The 24417-nt window shown below is 42.8% G+C and overlaps 1 protein-coding gene across 4 annotated transcripts in view; it reads left to right on the top strand.

Moving 5' to 3' along the window:
* Window positions 1-24410, top strand: part of PPIL2 (peptidylprolyl isomerase like 2) — a 56899-nt gene extending 32489 nt beyond the window's left edge. The window contains exons 13-21 of one of the 4 annotated variants that reach the window (XM_087705726.1): window positions 3337-3426; window positions 4645-4678; window positions 7032-7149; window positions 9325-9381; window positions 10463-10535; window positions 10700-10762; window positions 11864-12000; window positions 13165-13299; window positions 24079-24410. In XM_087705726.1, the coding sequence (XP_087561852.1) occupies window positions 3337-3426; window positions 4645-4678; window positions 7032-7149; window positions 9325-9381; window positions 10463-10535; window positions 10700-10762; window positions 11864-12000; window positions 13165-13255 (663 nt within the window). In that variant the 3' untranslated portion in view covers window positions 13256-13299; window positions 24079-24410. Of the gene's footprint in view, window positions 1-3336; window positions 3427-4644; window positions 4679-7031; window positions 7150-9324; window positions 9382-10462; window positions 10536-10699; window positions 10763-11863; window positions 12001-13164; window positions 15373-19214; window positions 19234-24078 lie in introns of those variants that run through there. The other 3 variants (XM_087705727.1, XM_087705724.1, XM_087705723.1) reach the window with 3 other exon arrangements.
* Window positions 24411-24417: the final 7 nt, after the last annotated feature.

Genomic DNA, 24417 nt, shown 5'->3' with positions numbered 1-24417 from the left:
GAACGTTACACGCAGTGGCCATGGGAACCAGCGCTCGCTCTCTCTCTCTCCATGTGCGTGGAAAGAGAGAGAGAGAGAGTGCATGTGTGTATAAATATAAATAAAATCAGAGGAAAATAATTTGCAGCCCACGGAGGTGTTTGTGAAAGAGGCCCGTTGTCTCTTTTTCTCCACTGTTGGATATATTCATTATTACTTTTGCTGAGTGCTGAGTGCAAACTCATTTTTGCAGAGAGTTCTTGACTTATGAAGGACTGCTGGAAGTTAGGACAGCACCCACCCCGTCATAAATAATGAGTCAGTCGCCAAGGGTCCGGCGTTTGATCACATGGCCATGGAAATAGCGGCAACCATTGGGATAACGTGGTTCATAAATCACTTTTTTTTTTATTGTGTTACACCTTCAATCGGACATTAAAACTATTGTAAGTCAAAGACTATATCTATAGCAATAGCAATAGCAGTTAGACTTATATACCGCTTCATAGGGCTTTCAGCCCTCTCTAAGCGGTTTACAGAGTCAGCATATTGCCCCCAACAACAATCCGGGTCCTCATTTTACCCACCTCGGAAGGATGGAAGGCTGAGTCAACCCTGAGCCGGTGAGATTTGAACAGCCGAACTGCAGTCAGCTGAAGTAGCCTGCAGTGCTGCATTTAACCACTGGGCCACCTCAGCTCTATCTATAAACTCAGCCACGGCTAATTTATTTATTTATTTATGATTTATTGGTTAAAATTAATTGCAGATAGTCCTCAAGTTATGACCGCCGTTGAGCCCCCCCCCCCCAAAATAAGTTGCCAAGTGAAACGTTCATTAAGTGCATTTCGCCCCGTTTTACGGCCTTCCTCACCACCGTTGCTAAGTGAATTGTTGCATTTGTTAAAAGTTAGTTAACACAGTGGCTCAGCGAACCTAGATTCCCGAACGGACTTTGCTTGTCGTAAAATCGGATCTCGCGAACCCACCCTCATAAGTATGAACCAGTTGCCATGTGTGTGCATTTTTTTGGTTATGTGACCATGGGATGGCTGTAACGGCCGTGAGTGTGAAAAATGGTCGTAAGTCCCTTTTTTTCAGTGACGTAACTTTAAACGGTCACTTAATGAACTGTTGTAAGTCGGGGACTGCCTGTATCTCACCGTGGGGCTCCTCTAGGCGGCTGAAGACCATGAAAAGGAAGAAATGAACAGAACGAGATTGTGTTGTGTCATAATATATGTGGTTATATGCCCATTTTTATTTTTTAATTTATCTTGTCATGTTGAATAGAATAGAATAATAGAATAGAATAGAACAGAACAGAATTCTTTATTGGCCAAGTGTGATTGGACACACAAGGAATTTGTCTTTGGTCCATATGCTCTCAGTCTACATAAAAAGACAAGATACATTTGTCACAAATCATCAGGTACCGCACTTAATGATAGTCATATCATTAAGCAATCAGGAAATAATGTCAATATGAATGGAATGGAATAGAATAGAATAGAAGAAGGAAAGAAGGAAGGAGAATAGAATGGAATAGAATAGAAGAAGGAAAGAAGGAAGAAGAATGGAATAGAATAGAAGAAGGAAAGAAGGAAGGAGAATAGAATGGAATAGAATAGAAGAAGGAAAGAAGGAAGAAGAATGGAATAGAATAGAATAGAAGAAGGAAAGAAGGAAGGAGAATAGAATGGAATAGAATAGAAGAAGGAAAGAAGGAAGAAGAATGGAATAGAATAGAATAGAAGAAGGAAAGAAGGAAGGAGAATAGAATGGAATAGAATAGAAGGAAAGAAGGAAGAAGAATGGAATAGAATAGAATAGAAGAAGGAAAGAAGGATGGAGAATAGAATGGAATAGAATAAGGAAAGAAGGATGGAGAATAGAATGGAATAGAATAGAACAAGGAAAGAAGGAAGAAGAATGGAATAGAATAGAATAGAAGAAGGAAAGAAGGAAGGAGAATAGAATGGAATAGAATAGAAGAAGGAAAGAAGGAAGGAGAATAGAATGGAATAGAATAGAATTCTTTATTGACTAAGTATGTTTGGACACACAACGAATTTGTCTTTGGTGCATAAGCTCTCAGTGTACATAAAAAAGACAAGATTTGTCACGGATCATAAAATACAACACTTAATGATAGTCATAGTGTCAGGCCTGCAGCCATCTTTTCTTTTGCATCTCTGGCCTGCCACACTTTCTCTTATTCTACTATGCCTTTTCTATTGTGGGAAAATGGGAGGAGGGGATTGTACGGAGTGAGATGTGATGTAGCCATAACAACATTCTTTCTAGAAAGCCAAGGTCACCCTTTGTCTCTGCACTTCTGTACCAGGCTGGAACTGGATGGGAGGAATCTGTCTTCATGGCAGTGGGAGATTGGACCATGTGATGGACTGGTGGGTGTGGGGGCAAGATCTTGAACTTTCAACTAGGTGGGGAAAACCGGGAAGTTTTCAGATTCGGGTTTCCCCAGATGTGCCAACATGGCTCTCTTAATAAATTGGAACTTTGAGCAATACTTTGCCTCGGACTCTGATTTAATTTTGGATGATATTTGGAACCCTGACACACAGGATACAAATAAGCAATCAGGAAGCAATCAATATCAATATAAATCGTAAGGATACAAGCAACAAAGTTAACAGTCCTGCAGTCATAAGTGGGAGGAGATGGGTGATAGGAACGATGAGATGATTAATAGTAATAGTAATGCAGACTTAGTCAATAGTTTGACAGTGTTGTGGGAATTAGTTGTTAAGCAGAGGGATGGCGTTCGGGGAAAAACTGTCCTTGTGTCTAGTTGTCTTAGTGTGCAGTTTCTCTATAGTGTCGTTTTGAGGGTAGGAGTTGAAACAATTGATGTCCAGGATGTGAGGGGTCTGTAGATATTTTCACAGCCCTCTTTTTGACTCGTGCAGTGTGCAGGTCCTCAATGGAAGGCACGTTGGTAGCCATTGTTTCTTTCTGCAGTTCTGATTCTCCTCTGAAGTCTCTGTCTGTCTTGTAGGGTTGCAGAGCCAAACCAGACAATTATGTAGTCTATATTGGAGGCGGCCCCCCTTTTTAGAGCTGTATGCTTACAAAATTTCATTTTAATGTATGCCAATTAGTGTACATTCAAAGTGACAAATTAAGTGTGAACAAAAATACAGAAGTACAGAACAATGAAATAAGCAAGGAGAAAAGGAAAACGGTGAGAACCTATCCGATACGATAACACAAGACAGGCTGAGAAGAAGAGTTTTGCTGTGGTTCATACCCCAAATGGCTTTCCTGGGTAAAAACAAACTCGATTTCATTCTAAGCAGCTTATGTGTGTGTGTTTTTCCCCCTCTTTCCCAGACTCCTAAAACCTGCGAAAACTTCATTAAACTCTGCAAGAAGAACTACTACGACGGGACCATATTTCACCGATCGATTCGTAATTTCATGGTGAGTATCAAAACCAAGAGGCCAAAGGTGAACAGAATTGGAAGGGACCTCGTAGGTCATCTAGCCCAACCCCTTCCCCCTCTCGCCCAAGCAGGAGACCCTACCCCATTTCTGACAGATGGCAGTCCGGTCTCTTCTTGAAAGGCTCCAGGGATGAAGCTCCCACAACTTCTTTGATTGATTACGGCTGCGCCCCAGTTAAAGGAGGAGGAAATAAAAAAAATGATGGTTTTCATTTCTCCAGTGGGCTGATAAAAAATAACACCTTACGATTCTTGACAAATGTATTTTATTCTCCTTATGTAGACTGAGAGCATCTGCACCAAAGACAAATTCCTTGTGTGTCCAATTACACTTGGCCGATAAAGAATTCTATTGTATTCTATTCTAGATCCTTATTCTATTCTATTCTGTTTTTTCATATTTCTATTCTATTCAATTCATCTTCTGTTCTATTAATCTTCTGTTCCATTCTGTTGTGTTGTGTTCTGTTCTCTTCTATTCTCTTCTTTCATTTCCTATTCTATTCCATTCCTTTCTTTCCTTTCCTATTCTATTCTATTCTCCTTCCTTCTCTATTCTGCTCTATTCTATATTCTATTCTATTCTCCTTCGCTCTCTATTCTATTCCATTCCATTCATTTTCTATTCTATTCTAACATCTTGAATGATCTTAGCAAAAAAATAGAATAGAATAGAATAAGGATATAGAATAGAATAGAATAGAATTCTTTATCGGCCAAGTGTAATTGGACACACAAGGACCTGGGTACTTGAGAGACCGCCTGCTGCCAATTACTTCCCATAGACCCGTTAGATCGCACAGGGTCGGCCTCCTCCGGGTTCCGTTTACCAGCCAATGCCACCCGGGGGAGGGCCTTCTCTGTAGCAGCTCCGACCCTTTGGAATGAACTCCCCGCGGAGATTCGGACCCTCACCTCTCTCCAGGCCTTCTGGAAAGCCGTCAAAACCTGGCTGTGCCGGCAGGCCTGGGGTTGATGAGTTCCCCTCCCCTCTCGACTTGTATGGCTGTATGACTCTTGTGTATTTTAATTACGTGTATTGTGCTTGTATCCCCTTTTCCCCTTTTGAGTTGTTCACCGCCCTGAGTCCCTCCCGGAGAAGGGCGGCATACAAATAAACTAAATCTTAAATCTTAAATTCCTCAGCTTTCCCCCCCACCCCATCTTACATCATCTTTATCTTTTGATTGTCTAGATTCAAGGTGGAGACCCAACCGGGACTGGAACAGGTAAAGAGTCTCAAATTTTCTTTTCTATTCTTTCTGGCAAAGCAAATTGACCCAAACAGCACTTTTGCCAGCCCAAGAGGGCGTCCAGACGGAGAGCCAGCCAGGAACGGGGCAGCAGGGTCATCCCCAAATCCAGACATGAAATAAATCCTTATGAAGGCCAAACTCCTCCCCCTCCCCCCCATTCTGGATGCAGCCCTCACTTTGAGACTTTGAAGGAACAGATGGGCAGGGGGAAAGCGAGCGCACACGGCTGCATTTAGATCGGTCTGTGTGACTGCGAGGGGGCAGGAGGCGTGGGAGGGCGGGAGGGTCCGCTTTCCCTGGAGGGATTTTTTTTTTAAAAGGAAGGGGAGCATTTTTGCTTTCTCTGTGCCTGGAGTTGCATTTAAAATACATGTAGAGGCAGTTCTCGAGTTAGGACCGCAATTGAGGCCACCATGTCTGTTGCTGAGCAAGAAAGTCGTGAGTCTTGCCCCATTTCACAATCTTTCCTATTCTCTTCTATTCTTATAGCAGATTTATTATTATTTTTTCTTATTCATTCTATTCTATTCATTTATTCTTCTATTCTCTTCTATCTTCTCTTCTGTTCCTTTCCCTCCTATTCTCTTCTCTCCTATTCTATTCTTATTCATTCTATTCTATTCCATTCATTTTCTGTTCTATTCTATCTTCTCTTCTCCTCTTCTATTATTTATTCTATTCTGTTATATTCTATTCATTTTCTATTCTATTAATTATTATTATATATTATTCTAATTATTCTTTTGCATTCTGTTATTATTCTATTCATTTTCTATTCTATCTTCTATTCTAGACTTTTCTCTCCTTTCTATTCTCTCCTATTTTTATTCATTCTATTCTATTCCTTTTCTATTCTTTCCATTCAGTTTCCATTCTATTCCATTCCATTCCATTCTGTTCTATCTTCTATTCTTTTCTCTCCTATTCTATTCTTATTCATTCTATTCTATTTATTCTTATTCTATTGTATTTTATTCCATTCATTTTCTATTCTGTTCAATTCTATTCTGTTCTATTCTATTCATTTTCTTTTCCATTCTGTTCTGTTCTATTCTATCTTCCTATTCCATTCATATTTTACTCTGCTCTTTATTATTCTGTTCCCTACTCTATTCTATCTTCTATTCTGTTTCTTTTTGCTTCTAATTAAGGACTGCTCTTGGGGGCATATGACAGCCGTTCCTCTCCCCTCGAGGAATGTGGAAAGAGCAGCCCCACAACTGGGGCAGATTGGAATGGAGATTCCGTGTTGAGTTTGCCCAGGAACCAAAGACAGAAGGAGAGGCAGATGAAGAGGAATCCAGAGTGGATTCTTTGGAGGGGTCTCCTGCAGGAGAAAGCGGGATGCTTCTCCTAGCCCAGAGTGAACATCGGGGGGGCACTTAACTTTCTTTCAAAATCTTAGATGTTCCCAAGAGCAGGAAGTAAATTTGGGCCCACTGATAAAGGAGACTGAATTTTGGCTCTGTTTTTTTTAAATTGAATTGGCAGAGATTTCTGGCCCTTAGCCATCATCTACCAGTAGTAACAAGAAAGCTGCTCCTTTGGCTTTGCTGTCAATTGTGCAGCTGGAAATTTAAGATGCGCCAAAGATGGATTTGTGGTGTCCTTGGTGCTCTCTGAGCTGGGTTGTTTTCTTGTAGGTGTTTCATTGCCCAACTAGGTAATAGCATCAGTGCTAGAAGGGAGTGGGGTTTGGAAGGAAGGAAGGAAGGATTATGGGATTTTTGGTGCTCTCTGAGCTTGATTGTTTTCTTGTAGGTGTTTCATTACTCAACTAGTAACAGCATCAGTGCTAGAAGGGAGTGGGGTTTGGGAGGGAGGGAGGGAGGAAAGGAAGGAAGGAAGGAAGGAAGGAAGGAAGGAAGGAAGGAAGGAAGGAAGGATGGATGGATTATGGGATCTTTGGTACTCTGAGCATGATTGTTTTCTTGTAGGTGTTTCATTACCCAACTAGTAACAGCAACAGTGCTAGAATGGAGTGGGGTTTGGGAGGGAGGGAGGGAAGGAAGGAAGGAAGGAAGGGCAGATGGATGGACTATGGGTTTTTTGGTGCTCTTTGAGTTTGATTGTTTTCTTGTGGATGTTTCATTACCCAACTAGTAACAGCATCAGTGCTAGAAGGGAGTGGGATTTGGGAGGGAAGGAAGGAAGGAAGAACAAACAGATGGACTATGGGGTGCTTCTGAGGTGGAACCCAGGAGTTGCCTTGAGGCAGCCTCTTGGCTTTTATTTCATGCAGAAAAGGCTCACCCTCTTACCCCGTCCTCATTCTATCAAGCAGAAGCAAAGCTGGCTTTTAGACATGCCCATGTTTTCATTTCAGGAGGGGAATCGTACTGGGGAAAGCCATTCAAAGACGAACTGCGGCCCAACTTGTCCCACAAGGGCCGAGGGATCCTCAGCATGGCCAACACGGGGCCCAACAGCAACAAATCTCAATTGTAAGTGGTGACTTGGCTCTTCTGTTGTCCTTGTGTGTTCCCATCAGGAGGAGATGTGAACCTCTGGAGGAGGGTCCCAAAAGTGCTTTTTTTTCCCAAGAGGCAACTGGACTTTCTGATTTTTCTTTGAAGATGTTTCACTTCATATCCAAGAAGCTTCTTCAGCTCTGACTGGATGGTTGGAGACTGGAAGTCAGAGCTGAAGAAAGAATAGAATAGAAAATATGGAATGGAATAGAATAGAATAAAAAAGAAAACAAAATATGGAATGGAGAATAGAATAGAAAACATGGAATGGAATAGAGTAGAATAGAAAATATGGAATGGAATAGAATAGAATAGGAAAATATGGAATGGAATGGAGAATAGAATAGAAAATATGAAATGGAATATAATAGAATAGAATAAAAAGAAAAGAAAATATGGAATGGAATGGAGAATAGAAAAGAAAAGAAGAAAATATGGAATGGAGAATAGAATAGAACAGAACACAACAGAAAATATGGAATGGAATGGAGAATGGAATGGAATAGGAATAGGACAGGAATTCGAACAGGAATTAGATTAGGATAGAATAGAAAATAGAAGAGAAGAGAGATTAAAATAGAGAATATAGGATAGGATTAGAATGAGAATAGAATTAGAATGAGAATAGGAATAAGAATAGAATAGAATAACAGAGTTGGAAGGGACCTTGGAGGTCTTCTAGTCCAACCCCCTGCCCAGGCAGGAAACCCTACACTACTTCAGACAAAAGGTTAGCCAACATCTCCTTAAAAACTTCCAGTGTTGGAGCATTCACAACTTCTGGAGGCAAGTTCTTCCACTGATTCATTATAGATCCATGCAGGCCCATTGTAACTTTGAACCATAATTAAGCCACCGGTTGTAAGTCACGGCCTGCCTACAGTCCCCCCGGAGAGGCCTTTGACTTGCTCCTGCGTTTCCTCAGTCTGTAAAACACGGACTTCCAGGAATGCTGTAAATTAAACCTCAAATCAACCTAGTCCGTGGCATTGTGTAATTGGATCTGAGAAAGCACCGATTGCAGAGGGAGCTCTGTGATAACAAACGACCGATCCTCATTTTAGAATCGTTTTTTCTTTCTTTTTTTCCCAAATTCACCTGGAAAGGTTAAAGCTTCGTTCTCCGCCGTTCACTCTGCTGTGATAGGAACGGGTAGTCCTCGGCTTACGACCACAGTTGAGCCCGAGATGTAGGTGGCTGAGTGAAACTGTCAACTTCTAAAGTTGCCATAGTGAGAGAAAGGGGGGGGGGGAGAGAGAGAGCATTCCACGCATAACTTTCGACTGAAGTCGGATCTCAGATGACCGCAGCAGGCTTGGGAGGGGTGCACCTCATTGGGAAATGTGATTTATGACACAGACTGAGGGGAGGGAAGGAACAGGGGTAAAGTTCAGCTGTAATCCAAATGAGGCTCAGGTCTGACTGCAAAAAAGGCCTTGCCTAATGGTGCTCCTAATAAATGACTAGCTTTGTATTGAAACTTGGCTCGATACTCATGAATCAATTAGGGCATTTTTAGGAAACCTGACAGACATTTGTTAAGTGAGTTTGGCCCGTTTTACGACTTTTCTTGGCCACGTTGACTTAAGGGAATCGCTGAAGTTGTCACACTACCCGGTTTCCCCCCCCAAATAAGACCTCCCTGGATAATAAGCCCTGTCTTATTTTGTTTTGACACCCCCCTCCCCCCCCCAAAAAAGTGCTTGGCCTTATTCTGACAAGCAAAGTCCATGGGGAAAACACATTCACTTCACAACAGTCTTACTACACTGTTTTTCCCAAAAATAAGACCCTGTCCATGGACTTAGCTTGTCACAAGGTCGCAAAAGGAGATCACATGACTCTGGGGATACAGCCGCCGTCATAAGCGTCAGTCAGTTAGCGAGTATCCAAATGTACCTCACGTTCCGGGATGCTGCCAATGTTCGTAAAAGTCTCTCTTTTTTTAGTTCCGTTGTAACTTTGATTAAGTTTGATTTAGTCATTAAGCGAACTGTTGTAAGTCAAGGACTGCTTGTAGGTACCTCCAGCTGGTGACAATTTGGCTGAGAGGAGAGAGAGCTGTTTGTGTGACTGTGATTCACTCATTTTTGGGAAACCCTTGATGGGTTCATTTTATGCCCCCCCTTTTTCTTTTCTTTTTTTCAGTTTCATCACTTTCCGCTCCTGTGCATACCTGGATAAGAAGCACACCATATTTGGAAGGTAAGCCAAGAAAGTTCTCTATATCTCAGCCAGCATTTCGTTAATTACCTTAACCGCAGCCTGTGTGGCAAAAAAAGTCTGGAGAAAAAAAACACGGATTTGCAATCCCCCCCTCCCTCTGTAAAAGAGCTCAAATTCACAAAGAGCTCAAGCACTCAAAAGGGAGGGAAATTAGCAAAGGTTGCACTGCAAATCGTATTGATAGAGAAGAATATTTGAAGCTCAGGGTTGAATTGAGGGGTCCTTGATGTTCTCTGAGTTGGTTGTTTTCTTGCTGACGTTGCATTACCCAACTAGGGAACATCTTCAGTTCTAGGGAAATGAGAGGAGGAACAAGGCGAGGACTGTGGGGTCTTTGGTACTTCTATTCTATTCTATTTGTTCTGTTTTATTCTATTCTATATAAACTATTCTACTTATTCTATTCTATATTCTATATTCTATACTATTTCCTATTTATTCTATTCTAATTCTATTCTACTCTGCTCTACACTACTCTATTCCCTATTCTATTCTATTCTGCTGTAATTCTATTCTATTCTGCTGTAATTCTATTCTATTCTCTATATTCTATTCTATTTTCTGTTCTATTCTATTCTCTATTTTCTTTTCTATTCTACTTTCTATTAATTCTATTCTATTTTCTATTAATTCTATTCTATTTTCTATTGATTCTGTTCTGTTTTCTATTCTATTCTATTTTCTTTTCTATTTCCTACTCTATTTCCTATTTATTCTATTCTATTCTATTTCTATTTATTCTATTCTTCTATTCTATTTTCTATTCTATTCTATTTTCTATTCTATTCTATTTTCTACTCTGTTCTATTCTATTCTCTATTTTCAATTCTATTTTCTATTTATTCTATTTTCAATTCTATTTTCTATTTATTCTATTCTATTTTCTATTCTATCCTAAACGAAAGCACGTTAAACACCTCTACTTATGATTTCACTTTGACTTACGAAGGCCACCGCCGAGCCCCCTTCTCTTCCTTCCTCTCCCCAATTAGGCCGGGCTTTTCATACAACGTCCTTAACTCCGCGCGGGTTGTTTTTTTTCTTGTCTTCCTTTCCCCAGAGTCGTAGGCGGCTTTGAGACTCTCACCGCGATGGAGAACGTGGAGAGCGATCCCAAAACGGACCATCCGAAGGTCAGTCTCTTTGAGATTAAAAGATCAAACGGGAAGAGAACATGCCCTGGATTGAAACAGCCTCGGCGATGTTTAGGAACTTCAACTTCGCACCAAAGCAGCAGCGAAAATCCTGTGCAATTTTCCCACCCTTTTTTCTCTCTCTCTCTGTCTCTCTTTTAAAGGAAGAAATAAAAATCAAGTCCACAACAGTTTTTGTTGATCCCTACGAAGAGGCAGATGCCCAGGTGAGACTTCAGAAGAGTTCAGGAAGAGAATTGACTGCAAGTCACTTGTCCTTCACCCTCCCGAATTCTCTCGTATTTTGGTGCTTATTCAGCTGGTGGGAAAGGCAGAAATAGTGAAAATACTGTTGCACGACCAGATGGGTCAGTAACTCATCGAAAGTTGCTGTCTGTCATTCTTCCAAAAGCAAAAAAAAAAGTGGCCCAACGGAATGCAGGTCACCTTACAACCACAACATCAACCTCATTCGTTAGGAGTTGTGTCTTTGTGTGGTTATTGTCACGTCCTACCTTGGCTTCCTTTCTCACAAATGAGGAAGCAACGGAGAGCAAGAAAGATCTGTCTTTCCTTCCTTTTTTCCTCTTCCCTCATTTCTTTCTTCTTATCCTCCCGCCTTTCCTCCTTTCCCCTTCTTTTTTTCCTTCCTTCCTTTTCCACTGTTCCTTCCTTTTCCTTTTTTCCTTCCATTTCCTTCCTTCCTTCCCCTTTTCCTTCCTTCCTTCCTCTTCCTTCCTCCTTTCCTTTTTCTTCCTTCCTTTTCCTTCGTTCCTTCCTTCATTTTTCCTATTTTGTTTTTGTTCCTTTCTTCCTTTTCCTCTCTTCCTTTTCCTTTTTTCCTTCCATTTCCTTCCTTCCTCTTCCTTCCTTCCTCCTTTCCTTCCTTCCTTTTCCTTCGTTCCTTCGTTCCTTTTTCCTATTTCCTTTTTGTTCCTTTCTTCCTTTTCCTCTCTTCCTTCCTTTTCCTTTTTTCCTTCCATTTCCTTCCTTCCTTCCTTCCTCTTCCTTCCTTACTCCTTTTTCTTCCTTCCTTTTCCTTCGTTCCTTCCTTTTCCCTATTTCCTTTTCCTTCCTTTCTTCCTTTCTTCCTTTTCCTTCGTTCCTTCATTTGATCATTCCTTCCTTTTCCTTCCTTCTTTCCTTCCTTCCTTCCTTCCTATATCTGCTCATCACCATCAGTTCTAAAATTATAAAAAAAATGTGCAGCTGCTGCCCATCTCATGTTTTCAGCCAACTTGTGCTCTGTGCCTGGTTTGAAACCTCTTTTTCAAAGGTTTTTTTTGGAAGAGCAACCGAGTGATCTTTCTCCGTTCACTTTCTCCAAGATCTCCCAAGAAAGAGAGAAGGCCCAGCAGGAAGAGGAGGCAATAAAGAGAGAAAGCAAAGAAGTCCGAAAGAAAGAACCTCCCACACCAAAAACTTACCACACAGGAGTTGGGAAATACATAAATATAGCAGCGGCGTAAGTTCTGGTTGTATTTTACTTTTTTTTTAAAATTTCTAGGTTCTTTTCTATGGGGAGACAAAGCAATACTGCCAATTACCTCCAATAGACCGATCAGATCCCACAGATTAGGCCTCCTCCGAATTCCATCCGCCGGCCAATGCCGACTGGCTACCACCTGGAGTAGGGCCTTCTCTGTGGCTGCTCCGACCCTCTGGAGCGAACTCCCCGTGGAGATTCGAACCCTCACCACCCTCCAGGCCTTCCGCAAAGCCCTTAAAACCTGGCTGTTCCGACAGGCCTGGGGCTAAAGAGCTTTCCCCCCCCCCCTCGAATGGTATGGTTGTCGTGTGCTTTTAAATTGTGTATTGTTATGTTCGTCTTTTTTATCCCTTGTCTGTACCCCCTTCCCTGACTTGGATTGTGAGCCGCCCTGAGTCCCCTTTGGGGAAAAGGGTGGCATATAAATGCAATAAATTCAATTCAATTCAATACTGGATGTAATGCGGAAAAATAACCTTTACCTGTTCATCCTATTGAATTTGTCCAGACATTTTTGTGGGTTCATGCAGTGAAAAATAGAAATAGTTACAGGACAGGACAGATGGACGGAGAGATAGGTGATAGACAGATAGGAAAGGATAGTGAACAGAATAGAATTAGAATAGAATAGAGAAAAGAACAGAATAGAAAATAAATAGACTAGAAAAGAGAGTAGAGGAAGAGAGGAAGAGAACAGAGAACAGAAAATAGAAAATAGAATAGAACAGAAAGAACAGAATAGAAATAAGAAATAGAATAGAATAGAAATAATGAATAGAAAATAATAAATAGAATACAGAAAAGAACATAATAGAATAGAGAATAAAAAATAGAATAGAGAACAGAACAGAATAGAATATAGAATAGAATAGAATACAGAAAAGAATAGAGTAGAGTAGAATAGAATGGAATGGAAAAAATGAATAGAACAAAACAATAGAATAGGAATAAAAATAGAATAATCCGTTTGCCCCAAAGGAAATTTGTGGGCTCCTTGACTTCATCCTGGCCTCCCCTTTGTAAATGTCAGCTCCTCTCTTCCATTCTTTCTGGAGAACCTTAAGGCAGGGGCCGTTCGTAGTGCGACCTTAAGCCAGAATCTGTAGGAAAGTGGGGTGACTTGGGCATTTTGTGACGCAGGAAGCGAGCAGCGGAAGACGGGCCGTCCACCAGCGGGGTCGCCAAGAAGGAGAAGAAAACTGGAGGCTTTGGAGACTTCAGCTCGTGGTAGCCCACGGAGGAGGACCAGCTCCAAACCATGATGGAGAAGCTCAGGTTTGTCCCTCCACTGCTATCCCAAAAATATGAGACTCTTGAGCATAAACTTTCCCTTAAAAATCTTTCCCCGGCAGCCCTTTGTCAATTGTGAAGGGCTTGGGCAGGGGTCAGCAACCTTAAACATTCAAAGAGCCACCAAGGTCCTAATCAGAAGTCCCTCGTTCAATTCTGAAGCTGACCGGAATTCTGGTTCGCCCGCCATAGAGTCTCCTCCTAGCATGGTATTCTTTTTTCCTTTACCTGTCCTAACCGAAAGCCCTATCCATTGTGGAGCCGACCGGCAAAAGGGAGCCGCAGCAGAGGGATGAAAGAGCCACATGCGGCTCCGGAGCCGCAGGTTGCTGACCCCCATGCTTGGGGGTGAAAAACAGGGCTTTTTCACGGAGTTGCCTGCCAGCCAACAACAACTCAGAACGGCCTGCCGAATTTTAATGGTGGCGTGAACGATCCAAGTAGAAGAAAGAAGAATTTCCATAGGAGTGTTTTGACGAACGAATGTGGGGGGGAAACAGTTTGGGTGGTAAAGCACGGATCTTCCTTCCCAAGGCGGGCCTCCCAAGCTACCGTTTTGAACAGCTGCCCAGATGCTCCTGGAAAAAAAAAAAAAACTTGGACCTCTGCAACCTGGTGACTTCCCACCTAGAAAATTCCAAGCCAACATCTTTAGATGTTTAGAGGTGGTGATGGACACGGATACTTCAACCGTTGCTTAGTGAGAATTCTGCTTCAAAATAAACCCTCACATCTACCTAATGCCATGGCTCGACTCCAGTCTCCTTTAGCTACTGAAGAATTGTTGGTCCACCTTCTTCTCTTTGATGTGTAGCCTAAAATATTCTGAAAAGGCCTCTAGAAAAACTCCCTGTGGCTTTTAGGTCTCTGGCTTATTGGTCGAACCCAGCTAGCCACTTGGTCTTACTTACCTCTTTGGGGTGGTTTCAATCCCCCCCCCTTCTTTTGGAAGATAGAGAGATTTCTGGACTCTAGAAGAAAGCTAATCCAAAGCCAGTGGGTGTAAGTGATTGATTTCCTGCGAATGCTGATAAAAGTTGAGCTATCTGTTTGAAGAAAGGCAAAATTGCAACAAGGAAGGGTTGAAGGGCCTTTGGAGTGGTGCGGTGGACTAGCCTAGGTGGAGCTCTCACCTCGTAGTCGTGAGCCTGCGAGTTCGATCCATGGTAGAGGCAGATATTTCTCTCGCAATGAGAATATATATCTGCCGAACAAAACCCCGCCCTGGCAACAGGAAGAGCATCCAGCCATGAAAACACTCTGCTAGCTTCATTCAGTTGCCCAGACTCCACCCTGGAAGGGATTACAGGGTCGTCAAAAGAGGATGATGAAGAAGGGTTGAAGGACCTTCCCCCAAACAGCAAAGAGGGTATATTTTAGCCCCTTTTCCACACCACTGCCCTTCAAGGAACGTTGGACGGCAATGCTTAGTTCCCCATCTCCACCAAAATCGAGCTTTTAGTTTGGTCCAACTCAAAACAGAAAGCGGGGGTCTGTTTGGTCCATTCCTGAAATTGTCCATCCAGCTTGAGAATTCTGGAACATCCCTAGAGAGGCCCCTAGATCTCTCAAGAGTTGTGGTACAACATGACAAATGTCAGAAAGCATTGAGTTTGGGTGCAGCGTGCATTTCCTGATGCCTCTCACACCCGTTTCTAGGTAACGCAGTAGCTTCCAAGCTGAAAACACACAATGGGGGTTGGGGTTTTTTTTATTAAAAAAAATTCCTTAATCGCCCACCCCTTTCTCCTTCGGCGATGATCTCATTGACAAATATTCTCCAGCAGGAGGAAGATGACAATTCACTCCATTCATGCTAAAAATGAGCATTTGCCACTCGTCCCACAGAGCTAAAAGAGGAGTTGGCTCGGGGTGCAATCAGCCTGCCTGATCAGTCTTGTTGTGCTACCTGGATAGAGAGATTATAGCCACCGTCACTGAATTTATTTAGCGATCTTTGAAAAATTAGCCCGTTCTTTTGTACATGTTCCCGGGTCACGAAATTTGTAAGCGGGATGGATTCTGTGAACTGTTTTTCATTAAAGTTTTATGTTTTCATTTGTTTCCTGGTTGTGAATTTGGGGCTCTTCTCCCCCAGAAGCCAACTGACTGAAGGATTTACCTCTACCCCAATCATTTTATGGCCAGAAAAATGAAGTCACCCACATTTTAAAGAAGAGACTGGACAGCCATTTTGTCTGAAATGGTATAGGTTCTCCTGCTTGAGCAGGGGGCTGGACTAGAAGACCTCCAAGGTCCCTTCCAACTCCTATTCCTATTATATTCTTTCTATTCTTAGTCTTCCATTCATTATTCTATTCTATTCCCTGTTTCTATTTCTATTCTATTCCATTCTTATTCTTCCATTCAATTATTCTATTCCTATTCCATTCTATTCTTCCATTCCATTGTTCTATTCTATTCCTATTCCATTCTATTCTTCTTATACTTCCATTATTCTATTCTATTCCATTCCATTCTACTCTTCTTATTCTTCCATTCCATTGTTCTATTATATTCCTATTCCATTCCATTCTACTTTTCTTCTTATTCCATTCCATTATTCTATTATATTCCATTCTTCTAGTGTTCCATTTTATTCTATTCTATTCTATTACCCGTTTCTCTTCTCTTCTTTTCCTATTCCATTCTTCTTATTCTTCCATTCCATTATTCTATTCTATTCCTATTCCATTCTATTCTTTTTATTCTTACATTCCATTATTCTATTCTGTTCTCTTCTGTTCCTATTCCCATTCCATTCTACTATTCTTATTCTTACATTCCATTATTCTATTCTATTCCATTCCATTCTTCTTAGTCTTCCATTTTATTATGCTATTCTATTATCTGTTTCTCTTCTTTCTATTCCTCTTCCATTCCATTGTTCTATTCTATTCCTATTCCATTCCATTCTTCTTATTCTTACATTCCATTATTCTGTTCTATTCTATTCTACTCCTATTCCCATTCCATTCCATTGATTCTTCTTACTCTACCATTGTATGCTATGCTATGCTATGCTGTTCTATTCTAAGATTTATAAGAGGCCTTGAGTACTCTTGAAGAAAAGATTGTAATTTTGCCTGTGTATGAAAATAGAAAGAAGGAGGCAGGGCAAGAGGTGGAAGGAAAATGATGACGCTGAAAGGATGCTGGTGGAACTTTGCCAAGTTCAGAATGATCTAGCTGTACGGATATGTTGTAAGAAGGAAAACAACCCAGTTTTCTGCAGACTGATTGTTATGCTAACAGAGGAAGAGTGAAGTGACTGATGGGTGGTGAGTCTGTAGGAATTAGCAGAGAGCAATGCTGAGCTGTAGGGGGGAGGCATCCTGCAGAAACTGTTTAGGGCACTTTAAACCCCCAAAAGTAAGATCATTAGTACTATATGAATGCATCAGAACACTGAGGATGACAGGCCATGAAATGTCTGCAAGAAAACAAGTTCAGAAAGCACCAAGGACCCCCACAGTCCTCCTCCTTTTTCTTCCCTTCCTCCCACTCCTCTCCACTCTGCCAACCCCATTCCCTTCTAGCACTGATGATGTTACTTAGGCTGGTCATGAAATGTCTGCTAGAAAATAAAGAAGCTCAGAGAGCACCAAGGATCACACGGTTCTCCTCCACCTCCTCCCCATCTCCTCCTCCTCCTCTTCCTCCTCCTTCCCTCCTTCTCCTCTTCCTCTTCCTCCCCATCTTCTCCTCCTCCTCTTCCACCCCCTCCTTCCCATCTTCTCCACCTCCTTCTCCCCTTCTTCCTCCCCATCTTCTCCTCCTCCTTCCCTACTTCTCCTTCTCCTCCACCTCCTTCTCCTCTTCCCCATCTTCACCTCCTTCTCCTCCTCCTCTTCCCATCTTCTCCGCCTCCTTCACCTCCTCCTCCCCATCTTCTCCTCCATCATCTTCTCCTCCTCTTCCCCATCTTCACCTCCTTCTCCTCCTCCTCTTTCCATCTTCTCCACCTCCTTCACCTCCTCCTCCCCATCTTCTCCATCATCTTCTCCTCCTCTTCCCCATCTTTTCCTCCTCTTCCTCCCCATCTTCACCTCCTTCTCCTCCTCTTCCCATCTTCTCCTTCCCTACTTCTCCACATCCTTCTCCTCTTCTTCCCCATCTTTTCCTCCCCCCTTCTCCTCCTCTTCTTCCCCATCTTTTCCTCCTCCTCTTCCTCCCCATCTTCTCCTCCCCTTCTCCTCCTCTTCTTCCCCATCTTCACCTCCTTCTCCTCCTCCTCTTCCCATCTTCTCCGTCTCCTTCACCTCCTCCTCCTCCCCATCTTCTCCTTCTCCTCCTTCCCTCCTCCTCCACCACTCTGCAAACCCCACTCCCTTCTACCACTGATGATGCAACCTAAGCTGGTCATAAAACACCTGCTAGAAAACAACCAAGCTCAGAGAGCACCAAGGGCCTCACAAACGTGTTAACACCTTAGATGGGGTTGTTCCAATCCATGAAGGACTCCATTGGACATCCAGAGGAAGAAGCCAGCATATATAAGAATCTGAAAAATTGTTCCGGGAGAAAGTTATAGCCTGAAAGCCCAGGAGAAGGACCATTAGTGGCTGTAACCATTTTCCATAAAGAACATTTAACGAAAGCTTTTAATGTCTGGGAAAGAGAAGATTACGCAGGTTATATTATTTATGTTTTATTGGAAAGTTCTAACTTTATATGGAAGACTCTTAATGCACAATTTCTAAAAACAATTCCCTGGTCAGAAGAAGACCTTTTGTTCAGCACGGAATCACCAAACGGAGCCAAATGAAAATGGGAAGGTTTTTTTTTTTCCCCCTGATCTGAGTGCTCTCGTGGCTCATTATTTCCCCGATTCCAAAACTATTATCTTTTCTTGCAATTCTATGATCAATTTCAGGTATTGCACTTTTTTTGTTGTTACAATTAATTATCTGATCCGGGATAACAAAAGGCATTTCAGTTGAATTGTGTGGTGGGGGGAGGAAGGGGTGGAATCAATAGCAATAGCAATAGCAGTTAGACTTATATACCGCTTCATAGGGCTTTCAGCCCTCTCTAAGCGGTTTACAGAGTCAGCATATATCGCCCCCAACAACAATCCGGGTCCTCATTTCACCCACCTCAGAAGGATGGAAGGCTGAGTCAACCTTGAGCCGGTGAGATTAGAACCGCTGAACTGCAGATAACAGTCAGCTGAAGTGGCCTGCAGTACTGCACCCTAACCACTGCGCCACCTCGGCTCTTTACAGCCTTTACATTTAATCTTGCTCTGGAACGAAGTGCCCACCCTTGGTCATTTTAAGACCTGTAGATTCAACCAGTGGTGAAATCTAATTTTTTTAAAGTACCGGTTCTGTGGGCGTGGCTTGGTGGAATCATGTGATTGGGTGGGCGTGTAACTGGGAGATCAAAAGACACAAATTCACTTTAACAATGTCCTGCTGGAGCAGGGTTGGACTAGATGACCTCCAGGTCCCTTCCAGTCCTTCCTTCCTCTCCTTTTTCCCTCCCTCTCTTTCTTTCTTTCTTTCTTTCTTTCGCTTCCTTCCTCCCTTCCTTCTTTCCTTTCCTTTCCTTTCCTTTCCTTCCTTTCTTTCTTTCTTCCAGCCCTGGATTATCCTCTGAAACAGCGTCTAGTGCCAGGTTTGTAGTCCTCTTCCTTTTTCACTCCCCCCCCCTTTTTTTTTTTCTTTCGCAACCCCTCTCCGTTTTCGGACCCACCCCCGCATTTCCAGAGAACGTGTGGCAAAAAAAAAATGGTTAAAAAGTTTTTAAAAAGTTCTGAAGATTAACTGTGCGAGGTGTGATCATTGGAACATGTTTTTTTTTTTTTTAGTATTTTTTTTCTACCGGTTCTACAGTAGCATTTTTTTACTAGGGGCCCAAACCGGTAACTTTTCACTCCTGACTTCAACCCCCAGAATTCCTGACAGTGAGAACAATGAATCAGTGGAACAGAAGTTGCCTCCAGAAGTTGTGGATGCCCCAACACTGGAAGTCTTTAAGATGATGTTGGATAGCCATTTGTCTGAAACTGTATAGGGTTTCCTGCCTAGGCTGGACTAGAAGACCTCCAAGGTCCCTTCCAACTCTGCTATTGTATTGTAAGATGTTGGATAGCCATTTGTCTGAAACTGTATAGGGTTTCCTGCCTAGGCTGGACTAGAAGACCTCCAAGGTCCCTTCCAACTCTGCTATTGTATTGTAAGATGTTGGATAGCCATTTGTCTGAAACGGAATAGGGTTTTCAGCCTAGACGGGGGGGTTGGACTAGAAGACCTCCAAGGTCCCTTCCAACTCTGCTATTGTATTGTATAATTCCCCAGCCAGCTTTGGCTTCTTCTACTTCTGAGAAATACTGTGGGGCTCCGATGGGGGGGATGCTCCATGCGGGAGGTGGGTAGTAAATCAGGAAACAAAGCTCTGATTCCCCCTGTTGTATTTTGATTTTTAACTCATTTCATCTCCGTTTTCTCTTAACGCCTATGTTTTAAGACCATGTACTTGCTGATGCATTGTAAGCTGCCCCAGAGTTAGCTTGATAGCATATCAATTTAATAAATAAATAAAACTGCCAGGGCACCACCGGGAAGTTTTCGAAAATGAGGCTGGCAACCTTTTGACCGGGGATGGGATAAGGCAGTGCTGGCAAACCTTTTCGGCACCAAGTGACAAAACGGGAGCGTGTGCCCCCTTGCAGGGGAGCGCTGGAAATCAGAAGTGCAGTTCTCATGCGCACGCTGGTTGGCTGAGCGCCTAGTTTCCACATGCGCCCCGCTCGCCTGGTCTGTTTCTGGCTTGCATGTACGGGCGAAGACATGTGTGCCAGGGAGCTGCTCTTCTGCTTTCCGGCACTCCCGCGTGCGCGAAGGCCAGCTGACCAGTGCACTTCGGAACCCAGAAAAGCAGTAGGCAACGGCTGCTGTGCCCGGAGATGGCTCTGCGTGCCATAAGGTTCTCCATCACGGGTATAAGGTCGTCTGCCTTGAGCAGGGGGTTGGACTAGAGAACCTCTGAAGTCCCATCCAACCCTGGGATGCTTTGTTCCAACTGAGGGTTTTATATGCGTCAGGATCTATTCTCTGCTAGTTTAGAAACTAGTTATCTGGCAGCTCTCCAAGCGAGATAAGGTTCGTGTGGATAAACATTCCTCGGAAAGGCTGTTTGCTAAGCCTGGCTGACTGTGAATGAAAGGAATTCACAGTCGTGTAAATAAAAGGGGGTTTGCCGGGACCCAGACTCTGCTTCATGGTTGTTAAAGACGCCTGGGTCAGAACGAGCACACCTTGATTCTTGGATTGCCCATTGGGACTCAGTCACACGCAAGAGGGAAGTTTTTGCAGTTCAGGGATAGTGCATAGCGCCCAAAAACACAGAGGAAAGTTCAATTTCACAGTCCGATCAGCGCAGAGACGAAAGACGGAAGGGCAGCTTGTACTTGCTTTTGCGATGCCGTGCGCGTCACTGGACAGCGAGCGGCATATAAAATGTAATAAACTAACTTTGCCGGGCACCAATAGGAGGATACCGGACGTTTGAATTGAAATGGAGATAGCGCAAAGCTCTCCAAAAGTCCTGGGTGGATTCAAAGCACTCAGCCTGATGACGGATGGAAGGGCAACTCAGATAACAGAGGAAGATGAATGTCATCGGGGGCGGCGGGGGAGAGACGCGGTTCGCTGCCTACGTTGAGCAGCAGAAGTGAACAGCGCCAACCATTGTGTGGCTTGTGCCCACAGTTGTTTCTCCTCGGTTCTTGGCCCGCGTAGCATCGCCTCCAGATTAGCGCTGCAAACGGGAAGAAAGGGAATCTTTCTGCTCGATCAGCAAGGGTGTGTGACAATTGGCCCTTTGTGTTGCTTCCACACACTGGGAGAGGGAGGCAGGCAGGGAGAAAAGGGACAGCGTCTGTTTTCCCAATTAACCCAAAGGATCGGTTTTGCCAGCCGGGGTCATTGTCGGGAGACGGGGGACACAGTTGGCATCTAAATTGAATACATGGATTTTAAAAATCAGATCTTTTCTGAAACGCAGGTGGCTGTCCACCTGACCACCGTTGGGTTTAGTGCAGAAGTGGGTTCCTACCCGTTCGCACCTATTCGGTAGAATCGGTTAGTCAAATCTACCGAACCGGTTAAAAGAGGTTCCACCAGTGGACCCGGAAAGCAGGCCACAACTACAGAAGAGGTTCCAACATTTTTTGAAACCCCCCACTGGTCCTTGGATATGATTATTCTATACTATCATGCTCATATTTATAAAACTCAGTGCCTCTGTGAAAGGTAAGGATGACTACTGCGTTTGTGGTGCAATCAAAACGTGTGTTGAAGTTGTTTTAACGCAAACCAAAGATGCCTTTTAAAAAACAAGTTTGCATCCTATTCTTATGCATGCCAGTGCTGTGTGTGAGGTAATTTAAGGTGGTTCTGGCAAGTGTCGTCGGCATCTTCATATCCGGTCACATGGGCAGCAAGCCATTCCCATCCGGTCACATGGGTGGCAAGCCACTCCCACAAAGGAGGCCACACCCACAGAGTAGGTTCGAACAATTTTCGAAACCCACCCCTGGTTTAGTGAGCGAAGTTACAACTGCACGGAAAGAAATGGACACAACCCTTGTGGCCATTAACAACATCCTCATCGTCACGCAATGGGAATTTGGATGCTTGGCAACTGACTTGCATTTATGACGGTCGCAGTGTTCCCTGGGTTGTGTGATTCTCTTTTGTTGCGACCTCCTCAGGAGCAAAGTCAATGGGGAAGCAGGCTTCACTTAATGACTGCTTTACCTCTGCAGGGATTCACTTGACAGCTGTGGCAAGAAAGGTTGTAAAATGGGGCAATCCCCATTTGACTGTCTCGCTTAGTGACGGAAACTCTTGGCTCAGTTGCAGTAGTTAAGCCGAGGACTATCTATGGGAGCAAAACCTTGATCCGGTCCTCCAACTGTCTCGCTTAGCAACAAAAATCCTGGGCTCTGTTAACCGTCGTTAAGTCGAGGACTATCTCTGTGGGAGTGAAACCTTGATCCCACATCCTATCTGCTTTCTCTCCAAACCAAAAATGACGTATTTATTATTTGGAGAGAAAAACCAGGCCCAATCAGGGAGGGTGAGAGAGAGAGAGAGAGAGAGAGAGAGAGAGAGAGAGAGAGAGAGAGAGAGAGAGAATAAAAAGTCACATTCAACAAAACAACGGAAAGTTTTTATTGTGATACTGTCAAAGAGATACAATAAAGTGAAATCACAAATTGTGTATAGTATTGCTGAGGCGAGAACCAGGAAGAAGCCACGTCAGCTTGCAAAAAAATAAAGCATTTTCCCCTCCCCACCCATCCCCCAAAATTGTTCCAGCAATGAGGCACACGCCAACTGCCACCAAATGCATTGAGAACTGACATTACTGGTTGATTTTCACACTAGGGAGAAGGACTATGGTGCTTGCCAAACCATTCACTCAAATAATTTTTTTTGGACCTACCAATGCAAGTTAAAAGTCTCGTTATAGCTATCTTTCCAAGTCCGAATAAAATAGATTTAGCTTATCGGAAAACAAAAATCAAACCTCCCGCTAAGGGCCAAAACCCTGTACTGGTTTTTCACGCTGATCAATGTTGTTCACGGCCGATACGGGTTATCGGGGTTTTTTTTCCCCTTGAAAAACATGGGCACTAGGAGGTGTAACTTTCCTGCGGATCCAAGAGAATTTTAAGAACAATATTTTTGCCACGTATCACGTAAGTTCCACACAACACAGGTGGGACAACTAATGAATGCTGTCCACAAATCTTCTGTGGTTGTGTTTGGAAGTCACCTACCCAAAAGACCTCTGCCTTCAGAGGATGCTTCCAGTACGGATGGACCCACCTCGAAGGAATAGCTGAACCAGCAGTTCTAAAAATTTCTGAAATGTCCACCAAGAATTAGGATTTCTCTCCTAGACGGGATAACGTCTAGGAATCTCCAAATGGACTTTTTTTTTAAAAAAAAAAAAGTTTCTGAATTAGGTCTGAATCAGATCGGGATGGGGTGACTATTTTACAAGAGCCATGACTGTTGACTCCCAAGAACAAAACACACACACACACAGACACACAGACACACCACAAATGTCAGTGTTGGCAGCTTGTTCCTCTAAGTGCCAATGAACAATCTTTTCAAGAACCAGCTTGCAGTCATTTCACCCACTTCGCAAAAAAAGGGAGGAGAGATTCTAGTACAGTGTTTCTCAACTTTGGCAACTTGAAGATGTCTGGACTTCAACTCCCAGAATTCCCCAGCCAGCATTCGCTGGCTGGGGAATTCTGGGAGTTGAAGTCCGGACATCTTCAAGTTGCCAAGGTTGAGAAACACTGTTCTAGTAGGTAGATGTTCACAAAAAATGTTGTTACAATTTATAAAATATATAGTATATATATAGTATATACATACACACACATATATATATACATACATATATGCATATATATATATACACACACACACACACACACGTACATATGTTTGTGTGTATATATATATGTATGTATGTATGTATATATAAAATAAATGTTAAGATCAACATTAATAAAAACAACAAGCAACCAAAGTGCTCAAGTTGAAGGGGAAGATTAAAACTTACCCACAAAGAACACACAAATTCTTAAATAGAATACGTTACCAAAACAAAAAAACACCACAGGTTAAATGGGAAAATGCTTGGTAAAATGTTCAAGTATCTTTTTTATTTTTTCATTTAAATGTTAACGCTGGAAAGTTCAGTAACCAGACTGATCTTTTTTTTGAGACCTCAACCAATCATCCAGCCGTATCTGGAGCCATCAAATCTGTCCGTTTGAAGGATTTGCAGTTTTAAGGAATCCTTACAAGGCCAAGTCAAAAGAGCTGATTTCCAGGAATCGTTAAGATCCGGATGCTACTTCAGACCTACGCAGGTTGTTCTGGATTTAAAATTCCCCGCGGCCTTTTTGCGCCCCTCGTTTCAAAATTCGTAATATTGCTCTGTTTGGTACCTTATCCCTAAAAAAATAAATTGCATCTGATTTTAAGCTGCAATTTGATGTTCCACTTTCCCTTCTTTTTGGCATCTGGGTTAAACAAAAAAAAATTGTAGGGAAAACGTCCA

Source organism: Thamnophis sirtalis, unplaced genomic scaffold (genome assembly GCF_051295495.1).
Source record: "Thamnophis sirtalis isolate CommonGarterSnake01/CBP01778 unplaced genomic scaffold, rThaSir2_p1.2 scaffold_2, whole genome shotgun sequence".
Classification (NCBI taxonomy): domain Eukaryota; kingdom Metazoa; phylum Chordata; class Lepidosauria; order Squamata; family Natricidae; genus Thamnophis; species Thamnophis sirtalis.
This window is presented reverse-complemented; position numbering and strand designations above follow the sequence as displayed.